We start from the raw sequence: 25197 nt of genomic DNA on the forward strand, positions 1-25197 counted from the left end.
TAGGTAAAATGTTGACTTAGCAGCTTTGTTGGTGGAGGAAGACCCCAAGTGCCCTTGACTGAACTTACTGTGCTAAAGGGATTATAGTCAACACAACACGGTACACAGCGCACGTATCGGAACCAACGACAGTGATCCTGAACAACTGACGTGACTTTTTTTACAAATGCTCAGAATGCTTATACTAAAATTTCCCAAGACATGTACACTTTGCGAACGGCTGATTTTGTATTAAAACAGAAATGTATACATTACGAACTTATCAACTGAACGAAACTCTACTATAAATAACTGACATTATACTTCGTCTGACCTGATAATCCTATAAATCAACTGAAGTGAAAGTCTTTAAATGGCTCAAAATCAAAGGCATTTAAATGGATAGACTCTGCTATTAATCGATGTTTAATTACTTAGTGTCACAGAAAATCGCCTTAGAATTTTACAACAGGTGCTTTGGAATTCCAATTAGAACAACCTGACAATAATCATAAATAGAATAGAACAATGCTTCTTTTACCATAACAGGTCGTCTGCCTAATTATTATCTTGTACCTCTCATCCGGTGAAGGATAGGGGTTCAAAGGAGTATGTCCCTACTAATGTGGTCAGAATGCCGTCGAAATATATCCTTACGCTTGCCATGAAGGAGGATCAATAACAAACACAATAATTAATATTGTTAAATGGACGACATTTGTTAGATTCTTGAAGTGGTAGCTTAATTGGAGCAAATAATCGTGATTGCACAAAATTTCAGGTTTGATACCGGTTCGATACACTGGCAAAGGATAGGTTTCAAATGTCTGCTTACGTTATATCATTTATGTTTGGAAGAAAACTAATTTAATGGCACCTTTATCATGCTGGACACGACTGATTCTGCCTATGCGACCAGTGTAGATCATGATCAGCCTGCATATCCGTGCAGTCTGATCGTGATCTGCACTTTTCGCCATTCAGTCAGTGTCTTTTTGGTAAGCACTCCTTTTGACAGTTAATGGTACACGTACTGGCCAAATTCGAATATGGACCAGTTCTTTATAGTAATTAAGCAGGGTAAGGGTTATTCTGACGGTACATCCGTGATTAAATTACAACACCATAGAAAAGACAAACATCATAATATACAATGATAAACTTTGTATTGTAATACTGAACAAGTTCTATCACAGTTTCGCTATAACAGTGACATAAAACACATTGCAATTCAAATAGTTGTGAATCATAAAAATGGGATAGTTTTAAATATCCAAAACAAACATATTGGAGGTAAATGGAATATTATAAAATTGTACAAAAAATGAAGCACTTTCATATCTAGGACATCGACTAAATATTCTTTTGGTTTAGTACAGGAATCTTTCAACTAACACTGGAGTGAAATGAATCATTTGAAGACATGCGCATTAAATTGATACCATTGTTTCTACGAACCTTCATAAATATTCAGTCCTTGCGGTTTAATTTTATTATACAGTGCGCATGAATAATTCAATGGTATAAAGGGTCCTTCCAAATGTGCGAAAAGAAGGACTTTTATAACCTTAGCACTTGCTTGCTTACTTACTTTCCTATAAAAGAATGATGAAGTGAAAGTGAAAGGATGTTATTGCTTCCAAGAACACTAAATACTTTTTCCAGTAAATACATGTTTTGAAAACTAACAGTGAATTTGTGCTTCGAGAAGTAGCAACGGATTGCTTCAGGGATGCTTTGAATCATAAAACATCGTTAATTTAATAACTGGCACCGAATTAGTGATCACTTTTCCTGCCATACCAAAAATTTAGACATTGTTCATTATTGATATAACCCTCGTCAAAATGGTAACCAGTTATTCTTTTATGTTTCCTAAGCAAATAAAGAATTTTTATCATTTGTAGCAGTGTAGTAGCTAACATGTCGATAGAATAATTAGGAAAGTGAACCTTACAATTGTATAACCATTATAAGCACTATATTCATAAAATTAACATATTTACTGATGGAAACTGGTGTGAACAGAATCTACATCTAAAAATATCATTTTAAGTCATTCTGACTTTTGGCATTTGGTTGTCAACATGGACAATTACTTTAATTCTGTCCAGCTGCCCCCGCCATGCTGGAGTAACACTCATTAAATATTTCCTATTTTACTACATATATAACTACTTTTATCACAATATACTTTCATGATGTTGATCTTTCATAGCTTTGTTCACTTCGATTATCCATTTTTTAATCCACACAGATTTTTCCTCATCCATTAATTCATTTTCTTTGATATACTTTTGTACATCATTATACGCGTATGAATCATTTACATTTCTCCATGTTTTCCATGTCCTAGCCGAACTACTTCTAGCTTTTGAGGTACTTTCATTAGTTACTGACAAAGGATTTGGAGTTATCTTATCTTGTTCCATTTTTTCATGTGATACTTCAGATGGAACCTTCTCGTTTTCTACATTGACGGACATATCATTTTTTGAAGTTGGTGTTTCTCTTAGAGTTCCTACTTGTCGGCTAACTCTATTATGTTCTGCTTCAAACTGATGGTCCACTTCCTGTTTCAACTTTTTTATCTTTTCCCTATATTGTTCTTCATGCCACCTACGAAACTGTTCAATTTTCTTTCTTATTGAAAACGATTCATTGCCTTTCTCTCGAGATTTATCTCTTTTTCTCTCAGTTCTTTGGTAAAGTCCCATCTGATTGCTTTGAATTGTCAATTCCCTTATATCTGCGTTTCCGCGCATGTCATGTTCATTGAAGCTATTGCTTTTCCTACCATGTCGGCCTCGAGGTCTTCTGTCTTGAGCCGGTGATGTACTAGTGGGAATCTTCTGGAGGCTTGAAAATGTTGCTTCATGATGAAGTTCAGGCTCGTGTTTGTATTCCACTACATTACCTGAATACTTTGATAGTTTAGAATTTTCTCTGGCAAAATTTGCCTCTGGATTAATATTTGTAATTTGCGTGTGTAACACATACGGTGTAGCAACATCACTTATTCTATTTACATGAGATACATACGGAGTCCGAATTTCCTTGCGTTTCATTGGCTGATTTATGAAATGAATATTCTCCTTTCTCGCTTGTGATACGTTACTATTTGTAGTCATATTTTGTGGAGAACCTGGTTGGGCAATCGGTGGCAAATGGGCGGAGTCATCGTTTCGTGTGTCACGTGACAAAATTTTCTTCGCAATACCTGCTCTTCTTTTTATTGCCATCTTAGTCGTCCCTTTGCTTCCAGCGGAAACGTCTATAGTTCGTGTATATTCCGGGTGGTGTGCCGGTGAGACAATACCGTCCTCATTGCTCACAGCCGTTGTGTATTTTAGCATTGTCAGTCATCTAACTAAAGCAATAATTCATTCACTATGGCACCACTTTTTTCAAGTAAGCTTGTTGTATACCTCCTTAATCTTAATATACTTGGTATATATTGTGTCGACAGTGTTTCAAATCATACTAATGACACTGCTTTTCATAAAACTCGTATTCCATCCATCATATCCTCTATCGTTTAGGCAGTCTGAAATGTAGAAAAAATGCTGCTGTATATTTCATGACAAACAAATTGAGTAGCTCTTACACAAAAACATAAGTAATGTTGTTTTTTCCTATTACAGGAAATTATTCGGTATACATAATCTTGTTTTCCGCTTCTATTAACAACTATGATTGTGACATAAGAGAGCTGGTATTGTGGAACATGACACTGTAGACGTAGTTATTTCATTTTAAACCAGCTAATTACTGCAGTGGGTCATTAAAAACACTAGTTTCTGTATTGCCAAATAAATTCAACGAACTGTTATTGTAAGATGACACTAGAAATTGAAATAAACAATTGAATTGACAGTTATACAAAGTCATTTAGACCCCACTGTCATTTTTTCGATCCTGACGTTTAGGACAAAAAGCTATGTACATACGGGTATATTTCCATAATGGGCAGTGATATAGAACGAAATATTTTCTATTAAATCCATTGTTATTTTTTCAACCAAAGCAAACGCCAAACTATTCTGCTTTTGTTTTAGATGCGTATATAATACGTCAACAAACAGGGTGTTGTAGTACAACTGTTTTAGCTTTGTATATCACTTTTGAAATTTATCTTAATTGCATATAGTTTCATTGTTCAAATAGGTTTAAAATTAAGTGCAATTGTAGTCGGACTGGTAAATATCGAAAGATCCATCCGGGAGGTCCATCTGTACAAAAGTCCACCCATAAACGCTAAATCAAGCATATAATAGTGTACATTCAGTAAATATATGTTTTATTCTATGCATAAAGCTGGTAGTTTATAATACGTGTATTTGAAAACCATTTTTATAGTTACTCATGCAAAAGTATTAGTGCATATCATCACTATATTACTCTGTTTTATTTGCACTAAACATACAGAGCACGTTTTGATAAACATTTAAAGTTTTTAATTCTGGAGAAAAGTTATGCATGGCCATAGACGCTAGTATGAAGTATTTCTGCACCGTTTTAAAATGTGTAGTGGACCTACATGTCTGAATGGTTAAGGTCGCTGAATTAAAATAATTGGACACTCAACAACAATGGTCTGAAACCCGATTTAGGATATAGAATTACTTCCTGTTAGAAAACCGTCCATCTGACAAAACCGGAAGTGGCATATACATGTCTTAACTAATGCCCAGAGGGGCATCGGGAATAACGTAACAAAGAAGCAATATCATATTCACGTAGCGAAACAGCCAAAATTTGGTACAAAATACTACAAATGCGTTTTATCTTAGTTAAAAGCCTCATTATTTGTACTTTTTATATGGCACATCAAACCCCGCAAAACTTTTCTTTTGGATGTGCTGCATAATGAACATTTTGACAACATGTTTTACTATTACATACTCATTTCTATTCCCCGTTAAGTTACACTGGTACCGGAAACGTCAATATTTTTCCATACACTGACGCCTGAATTTCATCTCGGGTGCATGACGTAATTCAGTGTTTGCCGTTGCACTATTTTTTCTATTTAGTTCAGTATTGTCAATCCTATTCAGGCTATTGAACATATTTATGATATTTACGTAATATTTATACGTTAGATGCGTATGTAATAAAAAGGTTATTATCTTTGCATCGGGAAATATGCACTCGTTCTTCAGCGGAAGAATATTGCGCTCCTAAAGTCGCGCAATATTTCCACTGAAGAACTCGTGCATATTTCCCGATACAAAGCTAATAACCTATAACTATTATGTTTTATTTCTGATGTTTGTATTGCAGAAATAGTAATATTTGAAGGGGATTTTCGTGCAAGGGTCTGCAATCCTTAACATGTTCAGTCTGGAAGTATTTCTTATATTTCAAGATATTAGCTTTTCTATAGCCTGTTAATTGATAAATGATAAAAACAGGCACAATGACAGGAGAATCACCCGTTTAAAACCCAATTACAATAAAAACAGTTTTATAGTCTTAAAAGTTAATGTAAAAGACAGACCGCTATTAAATGTAAGCTCTTCTAAAATCCTATTTTGGATATCATGCATGCATGCATAAGAAACTTAACTTTTAAAGGTTATAAAAATAATTTATTGAACATTAATACATTTTTATTGTTAAATCTTTGGCAGGAAAATCACCCACGCTGCTTTTATAGCTGTATTTCTGACATTAAACGGTCAATCAGAAAGAAACGTAAGACAGGCATATGTAAGTTTTGATTATTAATTTATTAGAACATCATTTTAGCATTTTATTAAGGCTGATTTCCACAAAATCAAATGTAAGCCTACGCTGGTCTAGTCACTTGTAAAGTTATAATCTTTCTTCCTTTCCTTGTGTATCGGTTCTCATTAAAATCGTGTTTTCTGCGTTTCAGTATCTATAGAAATCGGCATGTACCCTTCGCATGCTTGATAAGAATGGCGGCATATGAACTCACTAAAAGAAGTGAAAAGGAGTAAATTCAGAGGATTATAGCTTTCTTATATAAAAAGTAAAATTCATTTTGCTTTTTCTATAATAGCGATACAGTTCTTTACGGGAATATAAGTTTTAGAAAATCTGATACTAATATGCTAGAAAATGTCGAAAAAGCGGGATTAAATAAAAGTAGTTTATAGAAACAAAGAACAGTCGGATTTAGTAGTGCTCAGCCTTGAATAGGCATATTTTATACACACATCTGCGCGGATCTATTTCGTAAAAAATGCTGCCCCTGTCATCCTCTACGTATCTAAGAATATCAGCTATGCCACTGCGGGCAGGTGTACGCAGTTCTGAATCCACTAGATTATCTCTTTAATCCAGTTCTATTCAAATCACCTAATTCTAATACTTAATGCACCTGATACTTCCCACAGTCGACCTGTGGTTTTTAAACATTCTTTAATCTTATTATCTGTAATATATTTTTGCAGATAACTCTTTTATACAAAAGACAATTTAATCACCTGCTGTGTCATTTTTTTTTTTTATATAAAGATGATGCTGAAATCACACAATTATCATTTGTTTCTTTGAAACGGAACAGTTTTATCATAGAGTGATTCCTTTTTTAAAATAATGATTATCTTGCATTGTATTTAAAAATGCGGTCAGACTGGCCAAATACTATAGACAGATTTGTTCACTTCTTTCGTCCATTGCTTGAAACGGCATGCCTCAACGTTGAATTCATTGTGTATTCTATCTGCCATCCTGTGCGATTTCAGTATGCATCTTTTACCACAACATTAATTGCAACAGGTTAAGGTAAGGTTAAAACAAGTGCCGTTTGATGATAAACTGCTGGATACAAAGGTGTAACTTTTTTTGCCGACTTCTGATACATATTCAGAATGTCTTATTGCATTGCATCTCCAGTATTGGTGTCTTTTATGAGAAGACGTAATAACGGCCTTCTGTACAAACACTGTGTTTCATATGGAAGGTCGGTGACCATGCTAATTGCCAGGTGCTAAATCAAAACCTTTCTTTCTGAATGCTAGATACCGAGTGCCGTATTGAAGGTCGGTGCACCATGCTAATTGCCAGGTGCCAAATCAAAACCTTTCTTTCTGAATGCAAGATACCGAGTGCAATATGGAAGGTCTGTGCACCATGCTAATTTCCAGGTGCCAAATCAAAACATTTCTTTCTGAATGCTAGATACCGAGTGCCATATGGAAGGTCGGTGCACCATGCTAATTTCCAGGTGCCAAATCAAAACATTTCTTTCTGAATGCTAGATACCGAGTACCATATGGAAGGTCCGTGCACCATGCTAATTGCCAGGTGCCAAATCAAAATATTTCTTTCCGAATGTTAGATACAGAGTGCCATATGGAAGATCGGTGCGCAGTGTAATTTGCCAAATGCTAAATTAAATACTTCTTGCCGAATGTTAAATACCAAACGGTAAATGTACTACATGGAAAGTTGATGCACCATGGCTGGGAAGAAGATATATCAATGCTCTAGACCATGGTAATTGCCAAATGCTAAATCCAAATATTTCTTGCTGAATGCTAAATACCATTTGTTATGTGCCATATGGAAAGTCAGTGTGTAAAACTAATTGCCAAATGCTTAATCCAAATACTTATTTCTATATGTCATGCACTAAATGTTAAATTAAATATATAAATTTCTTTTTGCCAAATGATAAATACTAATTTACAACACTTAATGTTAGAGGCTTAATATCAGTCCTCGGTTTTCAGACGACCAAACCCCTGTTTCTTATGATGAAACTTGCAAAACCCTTTTTGTTATACTTAATCTTCTAGAACAAGCCCAAAATGTTATAAGAAAAACTTACATTGATATAAGCTTGTTTTAGTTCCCAACATGAATAAATTCTGAACTGCGAGAAACTTTCTGTATTTCAACACATCTTCAACGGATTTTTCTTGCCGAATGTAAAACCGCGTATTTATCTTCGTGGTGAAGATATTATGTCAGAAAAAATAATGTATTTATAAAATGTCTTATAGGACAAAAGTTTTATAGTGTAAATACATACACAATCCAAAAAGAAACCATTATTTAATTTGAAATAAGTTTACAAGTACATTGACATGTAAAAGTAGTTTAGAAGAATAGAAAAAAATTATTTTCTTTATTTCAATTATGTGTAAAAGATTATAAGAAGTGGCATAACCTAAGATCTTTACACTGATAGTATTAAGTGTTATTAAACAAACAATTTTCAACAATCATTCAACTCTAGGATAGAACAATATTTTATGTTTAGTTCAATAAAGCGGACGTTGACTTTTCATAAAATTTCTATTTTTTTTACTTTGGTATTCACGAAAACACCTTACATTTCAAACTCGAGTGTTTTTATCTTGAGCTGCTTTAAGACCTGAGACTTAAATTTGAATTCAATCGGCATAGGCCTGCATTTGACCGACATACTTCTGCATTCGAATGATATAGATCTGTCTTTTAGATCTGTCCTGAAAGAAATCTGCATTCAAGTGACAAAGATCTGCATTCAACCGACATAGATCTGTATGCAATCGACATAGATCAATCGACATAGATCTGTATGCAATCGATATAGATATTTATGCAATCGACATAGATCTGTATGCAATCGACATAGATCTGTATGCAATCGACATAGATCTGCATTCAACCGACATAGATCTGTATGCAATCGACATAGATCTGTATGCAATCGACATAGATCTGTATGCAATCGATATAGATATTTATGCATTCGATATAGATCTGTATGCAATCGACATAGATATAAATTCGACCGATGTAAACCTGCATTCAGCTGACATAGATCAATATTCAAAAAATATAGATTTACATTCGGCTAGTATATTCAATCGACACAGATCTGTTTTCGACCGACATAGACCAGCATATCGGGTCGACATAAATCTACATTCGACCGACACAGTTTTACTTTAGGCTTATAAAGAACTGCATTCAACCGACATAGATCTGCATTCAATCGACATAGATCTGCATTCGACTAATATACAATCGACATAGACCTGCTTTCAGCCGACATTGGTATGCATTCAATCGACATAGACCTGCTTTCAGCCGACATTGGTATGCATTCAATCGACATAGACCTGATTTCAGCCGACACTGGTATGCATTCAACCGACATAGACCTGCTTTCAGCCGACATTGGTATACATTCAATCGACATAGACCTGCTTTCAGCCGACACTGGTATGCATTCAATCGACATAGACCTGCTTTCAGCCGACATTGGTATGCATTCAATCGACATAGACCTGCTTTCAGCCGACATTGGTATGCATTCAACCGACATAGACCTGCTTTCAGCCGACATTGGTATGCATTCAACCGACATAGATCTGTATTCAATCGACATGGATCTGTATTCAGCTGACGTAGACTTGCATTCGATCTATTTGGATCTGCGTTCAATCGACATAGGTTTGCATTCTGCCGACATGTGTCTATTTTAGAAGGGATATACATGTGGCTAAAATATCGTGCTGAACACACTAAAATTTAGCTGTGCTTGGGGAGTCCAATACACATGGAAAGCTAACTGTAGAAGTGCAAGGTTTTCTTCTACATTTATTCTAGATTTACTCAAAATGTTACATACCAATAAAAGAAAATATTTTTCTTTGTTTTGTTACAAAATTAGGTCATTTCTTGACCATATTGGTATACTATCTATAGATCTACACTCACTTATAGACATATTATCCACAAAACATCTACACATTTGCTGCAGAAATTAAAAAAGAAATGGGAATGTGGTCAACTCTATTCAGTGACCCGCATACTGCAGTCTGCAGAATATTCCTCAGCTTAAGTTATGTCAATGCGTGCATAATGCGTTAAAATGGGAAAATGGGACTAATTATTTGTTTATTTCTCTTTTATTTTTGACCGAATTACTGCTATTATACTAAAACTGAATCAAGGTAACTGTAAGCTTTATTTTTTTTTATATATTTAACATCCACTTTTTTTTAATTTGCAAATTACAATTTTTTCATGCTGTCTCGTTTAAAAATATTTTAACAAATGTAAAATTCTAAATTATCTAAAAGAGGTGCTATATCTAATTGTTTTTGCCAAGACTCATCCGGAATATACTTAAAATACACTTAAATTAATTTACGTCTGACTATTATGGCCAAAATTGACCTCGAAATACACTGAAATAAAGTTGGAATCCCCATTTTACGACTATTATGAGTATCCGTTAAATTTGAATTAATTTTGGTCGGCAATAAACCGAAACAGAATCAACCGCGAAAATTTATATATCTACAATAACACCATAAAGATCAATAGCTCACAATGATAAAGGCGTTTGTATTCAAAACAGTTTAACTTGATGTATATTCAATACGTGTGGAATAGAGTACTATACTAGATAAATAGATCTGGCTATCTTTCAATCAATTCAAAATGGATTTTTATTATTTATTTTCAAATTTAGTAAGTTCAATGAAAAATGCGTCCATCATTGGTTTTAGTGCATTAATTTGTCAATACAGAAAATAACAACGCCTGAATGCACGCTGTCTTCAAGGTTCAAACACATTTAAAATGTTATAAAATGTTAAAATGGTATTCAATAAATTGAAAAGAAGTATATATTAAACTGTATATTAATACGTATGTTTAAAATAAAATATTATTAGCAGCCTTTTCAAAGTCTGAACATTTACCTCTAAGACTTGAAGTTCGAATTTTACGTAAAGAATTGTTTCGCAAGATGAAAAATCAGTTAAATACATTATTTGATGTCCTACATAGCTTAGACACAAACATGATTATTGATATGTACATCCCTTTACCATAGACCAGAATGCTTTGCTTCAGGGACACCAAATACATAGAGTTGTCGTTCCTTATATTTTCAACACTCTCAAGGAAAAGTTTCAGTATACTAGAACATACCATAATGACATACACTTAATAAAATAACGACATTTAGAAGATATTTTGAGCTAGTTAACCTCTATGAGAGACCTACTTGACGCTAACAGTGTAGACTATAACATTATCTGCGTCAAGTTAGCATTTATTGTCGTTAATATTTTCTTGATACATAGGCCACACATTTCCCTACTGGACAGTGTTCAGTTTTGTTTCCTATGTGATTCGGGTATACTTACATACTTTATACCCCTCAGCTGCTGGCTCGGAGTCGGAAACTACAGGGATTGGGAGATTACTGAGCCTCCAACTCAATACAGATTTTTTTTCAAATGGACTCTGCAGTGTTTTTATGATCTATCTAGCGTTACTTTTACCGCACTACTCTTTTTACATTGTAGTCATAAAATAAAATACTTTCTGCATGATCATATGGTTAATATCCAAGTGTATTCAACTGGTCTATAGTCTTCGGTGAATATCACTTGCTCCGGTTGATAAACTTGGATATTCACCTCACCAACATACAATAATTGTTTGATACGGTAAACCCTCTATTAACAACAAAGCATAAAACTCCTATTTCAAACTCACTGAAAAATGAAGAAAATTTCTTCAGAGCGAGAAAATGAACATTCAGACTCTGCTTTGCTTGATTTTTATTTAGAGAAAAAAGTTTACCATTATCTTATGTGGGAACAACCCTTTCCGCTTTTACACACACTTACATGATTTATTTATAAGCTTAGGTAGCAAAACTATTATTTGTTGTCAAGTAGTCAAGCAATGTATAAACATTTGATAAAATGTTGCAAATAATGCTAAACAAATGAAATATTCAAAGTGGAAATCAATGTAAATATTTATTCAACCCGTTTGGTAAATAAATCACTCGATTTTTCTATCTTTGAAAGCAAACACTGTTTTATATTTTCTTGCCCTATACTTACTTGAATAAAGTTATTCCATATTATCTGGTGACAGAAAATACATCGTCATAAGCATTTAGATATATAGAACACATTTGTTTAATAATATTCCATATTTTCGGTAGTGAATAACACAGTGTTATAGTTTTTTTTATCGGACACCGTTTAAGCCATAGCGCTACTTAGGCCGCCGCAAAATATTTAAGTCTATTTAACGAATCAATAAAATATTGGTTGATGTAAGCTAAGATTAAGTATTAACGCTTTTCTTCGTGTGCTCTAGCACGCAATCTAAAGTTTTCCCAATTAGAGTATTAAAATTCAGTTAAAATAAATTGACAATTGGTGGTTAAACTACCTTGGTATTAATTAGCAACGATGGTCGAGGTTTAAGATAAGGCCACTTTGAAACAAATTGTAGCCCCTTCGATATATCTGTTTTCTCGTTTAAATAAACATTGTTAAAATGTAAATGAACATATCAAATAGATATTTACGACTGAATTATATTGAAAGAAAGCTATTTTACTCTAAACTGAGCTGGCTATCAATTTTTTTCAAACTTGAAAAATGATTGTTTCAAAGCACGTCTAGCTTAAAGTTCCATACCATGGCTTTTAATTTTATGTTAAAACAGATAAAGCAGCTGTCCAAATTTATGCTATCTATAATTACATGGTTAGAAAAGAACTTTAAAAGATAGAGCTTAAAGGGAGGTAATAAAAACAAGGAGTTTAGTCATATTTATACAATTAATATTCAAACCACAAAAAAAAAAAAAAAATATTCAAACCACTGAGAAATGTATGAGAAATAGAATTTGACAAGAAATTAGTATTTCTATGTTTATAAAAAAATGTGGCACCCACATAAACAAAGGTATTATGCTCATTTTAAAAGATGAATATAGGCTAAAAGTATATTTGTCATTAACAAAGCCATCTGAAAGTCGTTACAGCATTATCAGTCTATGAGTATGAACATTCTTTATCATTAGTTTCTTTACAGAGCAAAAGCTATACTGTGTTTCGTGAATTTTACATCGAAAAGATATTCCGTTCAGTTATGACAACACACTCTCACTTTGTTTTTTCAACTGTTACTATAGAGAGGGATTAATTCCCTACCCTATATAGGAATATCTTGTTGCCAAACCAATTACTTTGCTGTTGGGAATATCAATTGAAATACATGCTGCTACGTATTTAGAACGTTCTACTGTCTATTAATCATTCCATGCTCTGTAAATATTTCGTATTGTATAATGTTTTGTAACAGTTGCAATGTCTTTGATTGTAACATCTACGTTAAACAGCGCTCAAGAATTTCCATTCTCTGTTACAGTTGCTAGAGACAGTTTTAACTTCAGCTGACTGTTGATACAATCATTTCACGTAAGTTATTAAAATATATCATCAAATTCATATTTGTCGAAAGTTACACAGGGTCTGTTTGAATGACTGTCTTTTATCTTTGTCGACCTTGATCTGATATTTGAAGCAACAAGCAACTATTTCTCATCATGTATATAGCGAGGATGGACAAGATTAATGCACGGCAGCCGAGTGGAAACACTCGTCACCGTGAATCCAAAGACCCGTGGTTCAAATCCCCGTCCAGACACTTGACATTTCTGAGATGCTCTTGAGCGTCTCCAGCCAAAGTAAGAGGCCAGTACTGGTACTTTTTACGAATGAGAGCCCTGTGTGTATCTTAGCTTTACATTGGGAACATCAAGGAACCAGACTTTCTTTTTTTTACAAAGAGACATACTAAGTTAGCTGAACTAGTCTGTATTTGAACTATCTCTAACTATCTGTTCTAGGGGCTTTGTGTCGCTCTGTCCTTCTGATAATTTGGCGTCCATGAGTGGCTACCCTTGTCTGTATATGTGTACGTATACGAAATGTGCTTTGTAACGTGTTTATCCTTTGAATGGCGCTATAATAAATTTGGTATAATGAATAAGAAGAAAAATGTCATGAATTTTCAATTTGTATATATGTTACATACACAAGAGATATTTTGTCGCAAAAGGATCTCCTGGCATAAACCTTTGAACAGTGTAGATTTAGGCATACACAAACAAAGGAAAGAAACAGAGTGGCAGTCTAGTTGACAAAATAATGGCTGCTTATCCATGAGGATGTTGATTGGAACGCGACCCGGGCGGGGGGGGGGGGGGGGGGGGAGGCGGAACGACTAAATATCTCCTCACAGGACACCGGGAATCGGACTCCTGAGTGATTTTTAAAGTTACCTTCCTCCACAATCGAGGTAAATCGGTAAGTATAAAACTAATATTTACTTATCATATCTTTGTAAATTAGCCATAGAAAGAACGGTATATCATTCTTCCATATACAAAAAATTACTGCTTTAACTTTATGTGAACGACAAATCTTTGTGTGTCAGTTATTATTAATATCAAAATAAGTACCACACAAGGATTTCCAAATACCACAACGTTATTGTATGAGAAAATGCACTTGCATAAGAAACAGAATAAAATTCCCGCATTCCTTTACCAAGTTTCTAAAACTAACCACTGAAGTCGTTAAAATGGACAGCCTGCAAACAGCTTATCTTTTCGACGTGATAACCGCACATAAATATTTAAACCGAGGATTAAAAACATGTTATTTGTCGTTGAAATAGTTACGTTTCTGTTAGAAAATTAAACAGAATGATCGCGTTTAGGCAGTGCTTGATTTGACGTGGATTAGTGTTATCACATGGGGGCACAATGAAATAGCATGATATGATCTCCACTCTGTGTAGTATTTGACCCCTGGACAGTAAGCGTGTACGTGTATAATTCATCAAAAAAGATCAAGGCGATAGCGCATTGATTCGAAAAATAAGTTGAACTTGAAAGGTTTCATACGACGACGTCATGTTGTTGATCAAGGGTAACAGTGCATTGAAAAAGAAAAAACGAAGTGAAATTTAGATCGTTTCTTACGTCGTTTAATGGCGAAAAGTAAAACGAACTTAAAATAGTTCTGTACATAATGTAGAGAAAGGGTGATAGCGAATTGTTTGATTTAAAGTAAGGTTACTGCACTTCGACGTCGTGTTGTTAATCAAGGACGTTAGCGCCATGTTTCCGTACGTCGGTGTCATGTTGTTAATCAAGGACATTAGCGCCTTGTTTCCGTACGTCGACGTCATGTTGTTAATCAAGGACGTTAGCGCATGTCATATACTAGAGCATTTATTTCAATAAATGAACGATAAATCATGATAAGAGTGACCATTTCCCCGTCTATTAAGTTTACAGATGAAATGAAAAAAAATGATATGGTCAGAAAAAAAGACTTGAACCGAAAATTCTTTGGAGTTGAACGCTTTCTCTGCACAGCTTTATCTGCACATGCGCATTATGGTGATAATTAAGAAATTGTTCAATAGTTATATCATTATCTGGGTTCGAACACCGAAAATTAATTTACGGAAACATACAGAATGTTCATGAGTGTCAGGTCAATACTTTCGGACAACACAACATTGAAGATATCCCTTTCGAACAAAAATTGTGAAATAAACCTTTTGTTGTTATGCGTGTATTCATTTTTTTTTTTCGATTTTTATACACGAATTCTTAAAAGGTATAACATACATTCTCATGATTCTGCGAGCATCAAAAAGAATGATTAAAACTATTGTGAAAAGAAATGTTCGTTTTTATACCTAGTCAAAGGGATTTGCATGAAAGAAATGAATAATTGATGAAAATTCCTATAACTGTTCAATAAGCATAGTAGGTAAAATAGACAGCAAGTCCCATAACTCTGACTTTCATTTTGGCCAAATTATGCCCCCTTTTGGACTTAGAAAATTCTGGTTAAAGTTTTGCGTGCAAGTACATACAGCTATTTCTAAAAGGCATATAGATTTGAAACTTACTTTTTCCCTTTCTAGATCAATTACCAACCTCACTGGGTCAAGATCCATAACTCTGACATGTTTTTTGAGCAAATTATGCCCCCTTTTAGACTTAGAAAATTTTGGTTAAAGTTTTACATGCAAGTTATTATTTCCAAAACTAATGCAGATATTGATTTGAAACTTCACATGTGTCTTCGGGGTTATAAAACTAGTTGATAGCAGCAAGTCCCATAACTCTGACCTTCATTTTGGCCAAATTATGCCCCCTTTTGGACTTAGCAAATTCTGGTTAAAGTTTTGCATGCAAATACATACAGCTTTTTCTAAAAGGCATATAGATTTGAAACTTATTTTTTCTTTTTCTAGATCAATAACTAACCTCACTGGATCAAGTCCCATAACTCTGGCATGTATTTTGGGCAAATTATGCCCCCTTTTGGACTTTGAAAACTCTGGTTAAAGTTTTACATGCAAGTTTCTATCTCCAAAACTAATGCAGATATTGAATTGAAACTTCACATGTGCCTTCGGGGTTATAAAACTAGTTGATAGCAGCAAGTCCCATAACTGATATGCATTTTGGTTAAATTATTCCCCCTTTTGAACTTAAAACTCTTTTGATATTTAACCTTTTTGGGTAATATTTTCCTGCTTCTGGGACAATATTTCGAATAGTCGAGCTTGGCTGTCTTACGGACAGCTCTTGTTTGTTTAAATGTATATTGTAGTTAAAAGTGGTGAAATGTAAACCAAGTGTTCAGGCAAAGGATCTAAGTCATCTTGAGTTTTAGTTACAGCTGTTGAAGTGCAAAGCAAGTGTTAAAGCAAAAGATCGTCAGACATCTTCAATCAGCATTAAAAGCTAATTTACTCTTCAATATGAAAAGCTGATTTACTTAGAGAGAGCTTAATTGGTCTGTACACAATTTGCCTAAAATAATATGTGAATATGTCTATTTGCAGCTGTCTATTTGTATATGTATTTTCTTCTGTAGACCGGAGATATGGCCTATACAACCGTGGGACCACTTGTTGAGGGGACAGTAGCCGTGCTCCAGCAACTGAAGAACAGTCCCGGACCAAATTCCAGTCTCTAGGCAGTTACACATAGAAACTACAAGAGAGTGGGTTCAGAATACGGGAAGACAGTACAGACAATCTGAGAAGCTCGGTAAGTTCTCATTGTGTTTTGCCCAAAACCTTGTCAGTTAATAGCTTACAAACAAAATTTTTACAAATAAAGTGAGCTAAAACTGTACATATGATTTTGTATTCAAGTACATTTAATGCACAAAATACTTTTGTACTCTAGTACATTTAATGCACAATGTAATTATGATCATAAAATAATAGAAGATACTATTTAACCTTGGTATTTTTATATCTTATATTTATTTTTCAGGTCCATGACAAGTTCCTTGGCAATGTGATAATGAACCTGAGAGACAGATTCCCTGATCTACCACTTCTGAGCAGTTTTGCTGCTTTTGATGCCACTACCTTCCCAGAGGACAGTGACGACCTTGAACCACATGGAAATGGTGACATTGAGGTAACTGAATAATATTTTACAGAGTCACACTGAACAAAAAAATTGAAATAAGTCTTTACATTTTATTTCATTAGCATTTCATTAATGACTCCTTCAATGCTGTTCTGTAACTTTCTCTAAAGTGTCTATAACATACATACTTATATAGTTAAAGTTATTTGTTAATGTTTTAATATTTCAGACTCTAAGTGATCATCTCAGCCTTGAGAGACAAAAGCACTAGAAGAGTGGAGACACCTTAAACATGTGATAGCCAACTGTGAGTCCCTGCAGCAGAAGAAAGCCCATGAAATCATGGAGTTCATATGTAAAGATTTGGTAGAGTCGTATCCACAGCTTGTAACCATTGCTACAGTTGGGCTTCTGGTTCCTGCATCCACCGCAGGTACTACACAACACTATTTTTTTTTTTAAAAAATACAGCATTAAAAAAAATGAATGGTATCTTTCAGTCAGAGATAAGATTAATTCTTGTATTAGCTCTACAACAAAATGTTTCTTGCTTTGCAGTTGATGTTTGTTTCATTCTGTTACTAGTAATGCCATTGTCATTTTCTACTTTCAGACTGTGAAAGAGGGCTTTCTTTACTGAAGAGAATAAAAACAACACATAGGTCAAGACTGATCAATACAACACTGAACTGTCTGTTAATAATTGCCATTCAAGGACCTAAGTTGGAAGACTTTCAATTTGAACATTCTGTACAGTTGTGGCATAAGGAGAAGCCAAGAAGATGTGTAATATAAACTTCAGTGCCTTGCAAATAACTGTGAACTGTGACAATGAGATGAAAGTGATGTAATGAAAGTAATTTATTACATAATGTATGATTGCTACACACAGTTACTGTAGTAATGTGATCAGTATAAGGACAAATTTGTGTTTAATAAAAAAGTTTGATTATAACACTTTTGTAGATTGTACTTATTACTGCTTATAATTAAAAGTGATAAAGATACAAATGTTTCACTTAAAAGTATATGTGGTTAACTTGATAAAAAGTCAACCCTCTTAAACCCCTCACAAAACACCAGTTTGGCTACCGCGCGCTTCCAGCTATCACTTAATTTTTTTCTTGGGAGAACCCTGATAGTAATTCATATTTCACATGATGACAAAAATCTATGTTGCCACACTCTCTTTTGGATTTCAAACAGAACGATGCGTGAAATATGCTTTTTCTCATGTTCTATCTTTTATCCTTTATTACCATGCGCTGAATTCTTTACAGAGTTGAATGGACTAAAATTGATTTTCTTTCCTAATTTGTATCAATTACATAATGAGTTCACTATAACTCAATGCACTAATCAGTAACTTAACCCTAGTTTTATCGAATTCCGTAATCGGCTATTCATTTAAGTTCATTTTAAAATCATTTTATCAGCTAGATCGATGTTCAGCTTATTATTATTTCTTCTCCTTTTCACAACTCTGAGCCTTTATATTTTTTTATCAAGAAGCCTTTGTAACCGTAATTATCAATTTTATCCCCGACGTCTTTAAATTTGATACTCATAATGAGCCATTTAGATACTATTTGATTCTATTTGAACAAAATAATTGATTTTTGTTGTAATGGTTATATGTAGAGTTTTTCTTAAAAGTATTTAAAAGAAAATAGGAGATTATACAGTACAACCTCTATTAAGGACACCTCTAAGGAACAAATACCCCTCTACACAGACCGAACGTTTTCTTCTCATTGGGTATAAATGTTAAATTTAACTCCACATTAACAACCTTGTAAACATGTCTTCCTAGATGTTCGCTTTAGCTAGGCTGCACTGTACGCTTTCCCTTAGCTTACGTAACAACAAAGCGTTACCGATTGAAAGTACAGTCGAACCTTTTCTAAAGACCACATGCAAACAGACACCTGGCTTTAACGACTTAAGTTGTAGAAATACATTCTGATTTGATTAAACATGAATTTAGACGACCTAAAGACGTGAAAAGGGAACAACATAAAATATGTAAAACAACATAGAAATATACCAAGAAGAAATCTGCCAACAGACCATTTTTTCCAACAGATATTAAAATGGCTTTTTAAAAGAGTTTGATGACAAAATGTCTCGAGTGGAACTCAATTATAAAAAAAAGATATGCTAGTATACTAGGATATGCACACACTGGCCATAGCTTTATCAGATCAAGTGGTTCCAACGTTGTTTGAGCGGTGAATTTTACGCCAATCAGATGGAGAAATATGGCCGATACTACAAATTTCCTGTATTGTAAGTATGATTTAAAGGAATTTCTACCTGTTAAATAACGAATCAAATGAAAACGATAGGTGCACCTGGAGCGCAAATGTGTCTATGTTTTAGCACGTATGTCCATTTAGCTGAGATTTGTGCCGTTTATTCAAACACTTCTGTACAGTCCGGCGGGGGAAGGAGATTTTTTTACAGTTTTTGAAAATGTCGCCTCAAATATAGTGTTTATCGGGAACAAGTAACTGTTCAAACACTTTTCATGTAAAGGGCTACCTCTTAAAACAATGGGTGTGTATTTTCATAGAATTATTCAGCGTAGTTTCTGAAAAATCGGCCGAAAACCTAATGCAACGCCGTTTCGAGTGGGTCGCTATGCAACGCAATCAAGTGGATACCGTTCTGTGTCTTGCTTGCGAAGTCTTATCCGTCTTAAAAACAGTCATTAAAGCCTAACAATGAATAAGTTTAGAGAGTTTTATATCATTTTAATGATCCCGCCATTTCTTATATATTGTACTTTTACATTTTTATGTTAGCTTAACATTTAACATATTTTTAGGACATTGTCAAAAAACATCAACACAAAAACATAAAGCAAGGATGAACATCGAACAATATCATTAAGTAAATAATAGTAATAGTGCGTAAAAACAAGAACCAGTTCACGGATATTTATCTCCTCCACGAATGTTACTGAACAGCATACCAAAATCGGGTTGACTCTTTAAATCAGTATAGTTACAGCTGGTTACTTTTTAATCCCATAAAACCAATACATTGCGATTTCATTACTGATTTGTTGTGCATTTGAGCTGTTCATACAAATTAAATAAAATTCGGTCCATGATAAAAGTATTGATCAGTTGTTTGTATATATTTTCATTCATATTCCTGGTGTAGCGTTCACTTATTTTCAGAGAGATAAATCACAGAGAACGTTAAAATTGGCCAGGGAAAAGACAGTATTTTATTTGTCCTCCATAAAACAGAAGCGACGTAATAAACCTCTATGGTCGCAGTTCAAAAATGAAAATACAAATGAAATACAGACACCAATGAAAGAAAATAACCGGACCAGCAATACTAAAGATGTGTCATCAAGCAAACTATTAAGAGTTTTCTTCATGTTCTCAAAGTGAATAATAATAATAATAATAAAAAACAACACACACAAAAAAAGAAACCGAAAAGACTGCTAACTCGAACTTCAAGCACCAAAAATATCAAGAAAAAAAACCTGTCCACAATAAGGTATTAAAGAGAGAGTCTTATGTGACGAAATGTTTGAAGAATTAACAGAGGAAGAGACAGATTTTTAGAGATTGCAAGCGACAAGGCTATCCTGAGACAACATTCTGCAGCAAAAGATAAATTATTTCACAATATCTTAACCCTTATCAATTCCAATAAGTACCCGTTGGCAAACGTCGCTTTTGTTATTTGGTTAGAGACAGTTAAATAGTACAACTGTGGTATTGCTGGTCCGTTTTTTTCTTTCATTGGTGTCTGTATTTCACTTGTATTTTCATTTTTGAATGGCGACCATAGAGGTTTATTACATCGTTTCTGTAGGGATAATGCATGTTTTTTCGTGTTATAACATCTGCAGAATCCCGAGGGACTGGTTGGTACCCGAGCCATCGGGTACCAACGATTCCCGAGGGATTCTGAAGATGTTATAACACGAAAAGAACATGCACTAACGCTATTCTAGCATAAAACGCGTGAAAACCAGGTAAATGAATATATTGTCCCTCAACGTCATTGAAATTTCCATGAAATTTCCATGCGCGGTAAAGTCTACGTTGTTTATTCACGTTGACGTCATTTCTTTTTCAATTATCCGTTTTGGGGCCGTAATACGTTTACGCTTTGCCACGGAACGCGCATATATAAAAAGGTGTTATAACAGCACATGAGCGCGAGAATCTCTGTGTTAACACACGTTTTCTATCCTGTTAAAACATCCCCGAAAAGTGGCAATAACAGCAGTTTTATGCTAGAATGTTTTATGGAGGGCAAAAGAAATATTGTCTTTTCCCTGGCCAATTTTAACGTTCTCTGTGATTTATCTCTCTGAAAATTAATGAACGCTACCACAGGAATATGAATGAAAATATGAACAAACAACTGATCAGTACTTTTATCATGGATAAATATCCGTGAACTGGTTCTTGTTTTTACGAACTATTACTATTATTTACTTAATGATATTGTTCGATGTTCATTCTTGCTTTATGTTTTTGTGTTGATGTTTTTTGACTAATGTCCGCAAAAATATGTTAAATGTTAAGCGAGTATAAAAATGTAAAGTACAATATAATATAGATGGCGGGATCATTATAATGATATAAAACTCTCTAAATTTATTCATTGTTAGGCTTTAATGACTGTTTTTAAGACGGATAAGACTTCGCAAGTAAGACACAGAACGGTATCCACTTGATTGCGTTGCATAGCGACCCACTCGAAACGGCGTTGCATTAGGTTTTCGGCCGATTTTTCAGAAACTACGCTGAATAATTCTATGAAAATACACACCCATTGTTTTAAGAGGTAGCCCTTTACATGAAAAGTGTTTGAACAGTTACTTGTTCCCGATAAACACTATATTTGAGGCGACATTTTCAAAAACTATAAAAAAAAATCTCCTTCCCCCGCCGGACTGTACAGAAGTGTTTGAATAAACGGTACAGATCTCAGCTAAATGGACATATGTGCTAAAACATAGACACATTTGCGCTCCAGGTGCACCCATCGTTTTCATTTGATTCATTATTTAACAGGTAGAAATTCCTTTAAATCATACTTACAATACAGGAAATTTGTAGTATCGGCCATATTTCTCCATCTGATTGGCGTAAAATTCACCGCTCAAACAACGTTGGAACCACTTGATCTGATAAAACTATGGCCAGTGTGATGCACCGGTGTACGGTATGAAGAACCTTCTGTGGTCAATTCTGTGGTATGACCACATAATTTTGATTTATTTCTAAATAAGTTATTTACATATTATTTTCTTTGTATAAAGCTACGTGAGAAACTGTCTTACCTTAAGATTAGCGGTGATCGCGAAACAGTGTCAAACATTTATATAATAGTTCGCTCTTGACCTGAACTCCGACCAATGTTTGGCAAGAAAATGAAAATATTTAATCCACTCAAATGAAAAAGAGATCAATGCGAATATAAATTTGATTAATGCATTGAATTCTATATATCTTTTCAAAAGGGAAACATGCTTTATAATAGATAAAACATGTAAATGTTTGTGGTCGAAATCATTAAGGGCTCTCAGGTAAGCATTCATCATTTGCTCCTGTCATATCATTCCTGTCATAAGTAAATATTTTACAATAGTGTACCAAGGTATAACATTGAGACATTAAAAAAGCACTCATCATTGAAACGAAGGAATATCAAGAGTTAAAATGCTTATTAAAAGGTGAACAAGTTTTAACTGAAGTTCCAAAATTTGACTTTTGCGAGAGTTCCTTTCAGCATATATATAGTATACAGACATCGGTATGTTCGCGTATCTGCTTATCAAATAGACAAACGAAATGCCTTTTTTACTTAACTGGTAAAACATTATATGAACAAAGTCACACGTGAAGTTCCATTGTGACTGTATTTACAATGCACGTGATTTCCATAGCGACTGTGTTTGCAATGCACGTGAAATATTATTTTGTCACGGTATTTGTAACGCACATGAAGTTATATATATTTTGTCTGTATTGCAATGAACGTGAAGCTCCATTTGCACTTTGAATTGCATGTTCGTAATGTACCTTGTGCGTAATTATTTGATTAAATCCATTTCATTTCAAAGCCATTTCTTTAGAAGACAAAAGACAAAACTAATACCAACTGATTTCCTTTTACCATTTTGATGAAACAAATTTATTTGAATAAACTATTGATTAAAACGCGTTTCGTAATGATTAAAACATCTTACCTCAACGCCTTCTTTGGGCACAATTTTATGAAAAATATGATATCCTTTGAGCTTCGTTAAATAAGTTTATAATATAAATCAGACATGAGTAAGTATATATCCAGATAAAAGTAGCTTCATGTGCTGTATTTATCATTATTGTAATTATTGTTATATTTCCAAGCTTTTCCAATTGTCTCGGTAAAATAGCCGACACTATTTAACTTTACCCAAGACGCTTTCGGCATTATAATAAGCAATTATAAAGAAAAATATCGATGCTTACCGTTTCTGTTTTGGATACATTTTCCACCTTGTAAGCACTTTCAAACAACAATTATCAGTAGTTAAAATATCTATGAACGAAAAATCGCATTATATGGCAGTAATTATCTTAACATTTAGCCAAGCTATTGTGTACAATCTAATAAATGGTAAACAACAAGATTTCACTCTTGCAACCATTGTTTCGATCTTTTGTTCAAAATCAAAACACTACCAGTGTCATAGAAATGTCCGTAATGGTTATACACAGCCATTGGTCCGATCTGATTAAGCCTTTAGTCGCACTGTTAGAGACGGAATGGGAGCTTACACGACCTATTGGACAGAATAAAGATACATGTTGAGTTACTGCCCTTTGGATCAGTTGAAAAAAAAAAACGTTGGAAGGGAAATAACTCTAACTCGTTTATTGGGTCCTTACGATTGCCTCTCCTGGCACGCCCGTTGTCTGAAAATCTTGTTGTCCTATTTCATGAGCGGAGAAATTACATGTTTGTTATAGTCAAACATGAAACGGTAGACAAACTTTTATCTGCAATATTAGAAATGTCTTATTTTGTAAATGCGTTGATTGATTGGAATTTTTTTTAGATCTGCCTTAAAGCAAATGCAAAAATAACTGTTCAACAGCTGTGGGGATCATGTGCATTTGCATGTTTTGTAAACTCCAAATATATGCCGACCATACCACTCGAAAGTACGACGCAATCCTGCTCCAGTATGATGCCATCCCGCTATAATACAATGTCTTTTTCTTCTCGTTAGCTGCTGAAGACACCGCATTCCAATGCATCAACCAGAAAGGATTGGTTCTTCTTCTTGGTATGTTCCTCCTTCTTCTCTTTGCATGTTTTGGATTGAAGGAAGGACCCCCAGTAGTTGTGAGTGGACTCTGTCGAGGCACAGAGACCGGTACTGAATCCCCCTTGAGGACCTCAGAGATTCAGCACCACATTGTTGAATACCGGATGGCTGTGTAGTCATAGCGATATTGCATGGTGCTGTGGTTCGTTAAGAGAGTGCCAATGGCCCAGCACCTCTGTCTTCAACTCTCTAGGTTTCTGTCGGGGTTACCTCACCCGTAGTTCCGAGTTCATACCCTACCCTGGGAACTCAGGGGCTATTTGTCCCATAGCTGGTGGTCTGTTAATAGGCATCAGGGCGTGTCCACACACCGGTGGGCCTGGCATGCCACATGTCTTGGGGCAGACCTCCTCCGAGTCCCCTGCAGTTCTGCTTGAGGCCGCAAGGTGCTCAGTTACCGTGTGGCGTCAACTGGGAGGCACTGCAAAAGGGCTTGTCTGCAGAGAGGCTATGCACTGGCAGGGAAGACTTACGCATTCGGCTCCTTGTTCACCAGAAGCCTAGCCAGCGGTGGAGGCTGAAAGCGGAAGGTGACAAGCACACAACACACATCACACCACACTTGACGCATCAGCAGACCAATGCCACACTATAATACAGTGCAATCCCGTCACAATATGATGTCATCCCGCCACAAT

The 25197-nt window shown here is 34.7% G+C and overlaps 2 protein-coding genes across 5 annotated transcripts in view; one reads left to right on the forward strand and one right to left on the reverse strand.

Annotated features, from left to right (window-relative positions):
- LOC123540187 (dolichyl-diphosphooligosaccharide--protein glycosyltransferase subunit STT3A-like) overlaps positions 1–25197 on the forward strand; it is a 285963-nt gene that overhangs the window by 7464 nt on the left and 253302 nt on the right. The window lies entirely within an intron of this gene.
- Positions 1129–23864, reverse strand: LOC123540760 (uncharacterized). Of its 4 annotated transcripts, none has more exons than XM_045326024.2 (2): positions 23697–23864; positions 1129–3526 (listed from the first exon to the last, which is right to left on the reverse strand). In XM_045326024.2, exon 2 carries the CDS (start codon positions 3333–3335, stop codon positions 2163–2165), a length of 1173 nt encoding a protein of 390 aa, XP_045181959.2. In that variant the 5' UTR covers positions 3336–3526; positions 23697–23864; the 3' UTR covers positions 1129–2162. The 4 variants fall into 4 exon arrangements, with proteins under 4 accessions (XP_045181959.2, XP_045181961.2, XP_045181960.2 ...); XM_045326026.2 differs by lacking the exon at positions 23697–23864 and adding an exon at positions 23432–23580; XM_045326025.2 differs by lacking the exon at positions 23697–23864 and adding an exon at positions 11823–12066.

This window comes from Mercenaria mercenaria, chromosome 16 (genome assembly GCF_021730395.1).
Source record: "Mercenaria mercenaria strain notata chromosome 16, MADL_Memer_1, whole genome shotgun sequence".
NCBI lineage: Eukaryota > Metazoa > Mollusca > Bivalvia > Venerida > Veneridae > Mercenaria > Mercenaria mercenaria.